Genomic DNA, 4,705 nt, shown 5'->3' with positions numbered 1-4,705 from the left:
GGAGGCGCCTCCCCGCCCTGTCCCGGTCCTCTGCCCACCCACGCCCTCCCATCCGCTGTCTCCCTCCCACCTCTGTGCCCACTCAGAGCCAACAACGTCTCCTTCCGGGCCCTTCCAGCTGGTCCCTTCGCTGTCCTCTCGGCCCCGCCCACCCCAGCCAACTCTCCCCGTGGCAAAAAGAAGCCACCCACATCGCCGCCCAGAGTCCTGTGGCTGCCTTCCCGCAAAGCCCAGGGGGGTGGCCACATGCCTGGCTCCCACCGTCTCCCTCTCCATTCGAATGTCACCTCCTCAGAGAGGCCGCTGCCCCATTCTAAGTCCCAACGCTACCCCCCCCCACCACCGCCACCTCTGTCCCTGACTCTGCTTCATCTCTATGATGGGAGGTTCCAAACGCGCACACACAGGACAGTGTGGGACGCCCTGTGGGTGCCCCGCCCACGTATCTCAGCACCCTCTAAGAGGTAAGGACCCTTCGTACACACAACACACTACTATTGTCACACCTGAAGAAAGCAGGAAGTCGCCAGCGTCACAGGACCTGGGGGACGTCCGCAGCTGCATGGGCACCGAGGGCTGGTTGCAGACGCCCAGGCGGTGACGACTTAAGGCGACCGCTTGATGTTTCTCTGACGTCTCTTTCAACCTGGGGTCCCCTCTGCCTTCTTTGGCCTTTGAGATCCGTATGTGAGGATGTTGGTGACCTGCGGGCCCTCCTCAGGGGTCGGGCTGGCGGTGCCCCCAGGCCCCTGTGACCTTGCGTGTTTTACGGAGTGATTTTTGTCCCTTGTCTGGAACCCCCACGAGAGCAGAGAGCTTTCTTCTGTGACCGCCCCAGCACCTAGAGTGAGCGGGGCCACCAGAGCTGGGAGCGGGCCCATGGCGGGGGCTGACCAGCACTCTGTCCCCCAGGTGACCCAGCTGAGGGTGTTCGTGTCCGTGTTGGACGTCAACGACAACCCCCCTGTGTTCCCCTTTGAGGTCAAGGTGGAGAAGGTGCCAGAGGTGAGTGTGAGGGACAGCGAGGGGCCGAGGGCAGAGGGCTAGTGGGAACCTCGGCCTTGTGGATGGGTCCATGGGGGCCCAGGGCATGGCCAGACTGAGCCTGCTTTGTCCCCTAGGACACGAAAGTGAACACCACTGTCATCCCTGAGTCAGAGCTGGAGGCCCAGGACCAGGACAAAGATGACACCTTGTTCTATACGCTCCAGGAAGTGACCCCGGTCAGAATCTGCAGCCACGACCCCGACTCCAGCCCTCCCTCTGGGCGCCCCCACCCTCCGCGTGTTCCCAGGGTCTCAGGCTGTGCCCCCCGTCTCCCTAGGGAGCCAGTAGCTTCTTCTCCTTGGTGGGTGTGAACCGCCCTGCCCTGCAGCTGGACCAGCCACTGGCCTTCAACAGGTTGCCAAACATGACCTTCCATCTGCTGGTGCGGGTATGCAAGCCACTCTCACCCGAGGCAGACCCTCAAGTCCCCTCCGAGCGGGCCCGGCCCTGCTCCCGGGCTGACTGGGGGGCTCGGCCGTTGCAGGACACTCAGGAGGAGGACGCAGTGCCCAGCCACACGGCGCAGGCCACCTTGGTCCTGGAGGTGCAGCCAGCCGACCTGCGGCCCCCCTGGTTCTTGCCTTGTGTCTACTCGGACCTCTATGTCTGTGTCCAGGCCCAGTACTACGGGGCCATCCCCACGGGCCACAAACTGGTACCGGGGACAGGGAGCGGCAGGGCCAGCTCTGGGAGGCTTGGGGTTGGCACTAGGGTCGGGGGCTGGGTGCCACAGGCCCAATTCTGTCGGGATTTTCAAACAAATATGAACGTTCCTGTCCCACCCCATGGCAGGGAGCGGGGAGCCAAGTCCTCTGAAGTCGGAGTGAGGGGCAAGCCCACCGCCAGTGTGGCGGTTTTGGATGTGGGGGGATTGATGGGGCCACACGGCGCTCCCCGGAGGCGGCTGCCTCTCTGACCGCTGACCATCCCTGCTGGACCGTGGCGGGGCGCGGTGAGGCACGGGAGGACGGGGGTCCAGACCTCCGCTGGGCTGCTCGCTGCCCCGGTCACGGCCTCCTGAGACAAGCATCACTCAGATCGATCAATCGGCTCACCATGGGTCTTAGGGGGTGTGATAGGCGCCTGTGCTGGACAGCTGCACTGTCCTTGGCGGGTCCACCTGGAGGGGGCATTGCAGGCCTGCTTTAGCGGAGTGGGAAGGGCCGGTGGGGCCCTCACACCAGCCCCACAGCGTTCCTGCCCCCCGGATCCCCACAGCCGAACCCCCTCATCCTGCGACCGGGGCCCATCTATGCCGTGGATGGGGACACGGGCATCAACCAGCGCATCATCTACAGCCTCATGAGGGGTGAGTGAGGCCACTGCCTCTCTCCTCACGCCAGGCCCCACCCCCGTCCCCGCCTTGGGCTGAGGAGGCCCCAGGGGACCTGCTACGTGGCAGAGCCAGCTGGGACCCTAGACCTCGGGCCCCAGAGGGAATGGGCCAAACCTTCTCGCCATCCTCCCAGGGAACGAGGACGGCATTTTCGTCATCGACGCCGACTCCGGCAACCTCACCATGACCAAGAGCGTTCCCAGTCCAAAGACCTTCCTTTTGCTGGTCAAGGTGGGTCTCCTGGCCAGGTCTCCATGGGCCCTCCCTGATCCCCAGGCTGCAGGGCTGACCCTTCGTGGACCACTGGTCGTGTTGCTTCCCCACCCCAGGGCGATCAGGAGGACCACGCCCGCTACTCGGTAACCCAGGTCACAGTGGAGGCCTACAACGCCTCTGAGAGCCTGCCGCGCTTCCCTGCCAGCCTGTACCGTGGCACCGTGGCTCTGGGCTCGGCCCTCGGCACGGTCGTCCAGGATGCAGCTGAGCCCTCCCTGCCTCTGAGGGTCTGGGCCCAGGACCCCGAATTTCCGGTGGGCACTGCTGGTCCCTGGGTCTGCCTGGCCTCCCTCCATGGGTGGGTGGGGGGTTATGAGGGAAGCCTGGGCCAGGGCTCACCGAAACTGTGTCCAGGACCTCAACTCAGCCATCACGTATCGAATCACCAACAACTCGGACTTTCGGATGAGCGGGGAGGCCGTGCTGACTGCGGCTCCGCTGACGCAGCTGGCAGTCTTCTATGCAGAGGTGAGGGGCGGGTGGCACCTCTGGGGATAGGAGGTTGGGGGAACCTAGGAGGGACAGCCTTCTTCCTGTCCCAGGTTGAGGCCACCAACACGGTGACATCAGGCACAGCGACCACAGTCGTGGAGATTCATGTCTCAGAGCAGGAGCCCACCTCCACAGGTGAACCTCCGGGGCTGGCAGACCCTCAGGGAGGGCTTCTAGCCACAGGCATGCTGGGGCAGAGGCCAGCCTGAGCTGTGTCCCTTGTCCCCACATCCCCAGTGGCCGGAGGAACAACCAGGTCCTTGAGCAGCACCACTTCAGAAGCCCCCAGGTCCCCTGGGCCTTCTCGGGCACCCTCCACCACCAGCTCTGGGGGCAGCACTGGCCCAAATCCACCCTCAGGCACGACTCTGAGGCCACCTGCCTCATCCACGCCTGGGGCCCCCCCCAGTGCAGGAACCAGCAACACCCCCCCATCAGCCTCGCCCAGCAGGGGGTCAGCACAGACCCCGAAGCCAGGAACTTCTCAGCCGGTGCAGCCCGATAGGACCCCCGGGTCCTCAGGTAGCACCCTACTTGTCCGTGCTTCCTGACTCACGGTGGCAGGCGGTCCTGGGAGTTACTCTAGGGCAGGGTCCACCCCAGGCTGGCCCATGCCGACCATAGAATTTGGGGAATGGGGTGCTTCGGTCTAAGCAGAGACAGACAGGTCCTGCTCCCCCCAGGAGGCAAACTGAGGAAAGTGTGGGGGCCGCTGGGCAGGGACCCAGTAAATCCCCCAGTTCCCGGGCTGCCCATCCCACTGGCCCCAGCACCGCCCCCACCTCCCTTCCTGGGCTGTTGGGCCCGTCTCCCACCTGGAGCTGGTGGGCACAGATCCCATCCCTCCCCCTCCTCCCCCGTCTGGCCTCTCCAGGGGTCCCTGGGAACAAACAGGAGGCACCCGCCTGGCTCGTTAGCAGGGTGTCCTCAGCCTGGTGTAGGTTGGCATGGAAAGTGCTTGGGTGCTGAGCTAACATTTGTGGTGGCGTCAGGTACAGAGACGACGGCGAACACAGGGAGCACTGCGGAGAATAACAAGCCAAGCATCAGCCATGCTGAGGACAAGCGCTTCTCAGTAGTGGACATGGCGGCCTTGGGCGGGGTGCTGGGCGCACTGTTGCTGCTGGCTCTGATTGCCCTGGTGACCCTCATCCACAAGCACTACAGCTCCCAATTCAAGTGCTGCTCTGGCAAAGCTCTGGTGAGGCCTTGGGGGTGGGGGACAGGCCAGGAGAGGGACACATGGAGAGAGAGGGACCAGACGGAGGGGGCAGCGGGGCGGAGGGGGCAGGGGGGCCGAGGTGGCTGGGGGTTGGACCCCGGGGCAGATGAGGTGTAGACACCAGAGCTGCACAGAGGGGCGGGGACAGAGAGAGGCAGGGAGAGGTTGGTCTGAGCGCAAGCGGTGATCGGTTTGATGCCCCGGCTCCCCCACCTGCTCCCCAGGAGCCCCAGCCCGGCGGCTTTGACGACAAGGCCTTCCTCGTGGACCCTGACGCCAACTGGACCCCGGCCGCCAGCCCCTCCCCCAGCCGCGCCCCGTCCGCGGCCCCG

General features: G+C 65.0%; 1 protein-coding gene across 1 annotated transcript in view; it reads left to right on the top strand.

The window, feature by feature from the left end:
- CDHR5 (cadherin related family member 5) overlaps positions 1 to 4,705 on the top strand; it is a 6,261-nt gene that overhangs the window by 1,173 nt on the left and 383 nt on the right. The window contains exons 4-15 of the mRNA XM_006911263.3: positions 913 to 1,005; positions 1,122 to 1,223; positions 1,325 to 1,435; positions 1,532 to 1,702; positions 2,266 to 2,356; positions 2,517 to 2,614; positions 2,713 to 2,913; positions 3,014 to 3,127; positions 3,202 to 3,286; positions 3,389 to 3,673; positions 4,144 to 4,352; positions 4,598 to 4,692. Of these exons, the coding sequence (XP_006911325.1) occupies positions 913 to 1,005; positions 1,122 to 1,223; positions 1,325 to 1,435; positions 1,532 to 1,702; positions 2,266 to 2,356; positions 2,517 to 2,614; positions 2,713 to 2,913; positions 3,014 to 3,127; positions 3,202 to 3,286; positions 3,389 to 3,673; positions 4,144 to 4,352; positions 4,598 to 4,692 (1,655 nt within the window). The remainder of the gene's footprint in view (positions 1 to 912; positions 1,006 to 1,121; positions 1,224 to 1,324; positions 1,436 to 1,531; positions 1,703 to 2,265; positions 2,357 to 2,516; positions 2,615 to 2,712; positions 2,914 to 3,013; positions 3,128 to 3,201; positions 3,287 to 3,388; positions 3,674 to 4,143; positions 4,353 to 4,597; positions 4,693 to 4,705) is intronic.

Source organism: Pteropus alecto, unplaced genomic scaffold (genome assembly GCF_000325575.1).
Source record: "Pteropus alecto unplaced genomic scaffold, ASM32557v1 scaffold43, whole genome shotgun sequence".
In the NCBI taxonomy this organism is placed as follows: domain Eukaryota; kingdom Metazoa; phylum Chordata; class Mammalia; order Chiroptera; family Pteropodidae; genus Pteropus; species Pteropus alecto.
The sequence above is the reverse complement of the archived record's forward strand: the minus strand, read 5'-3'. Positions and strand labels throughout refer to the sequence as shown.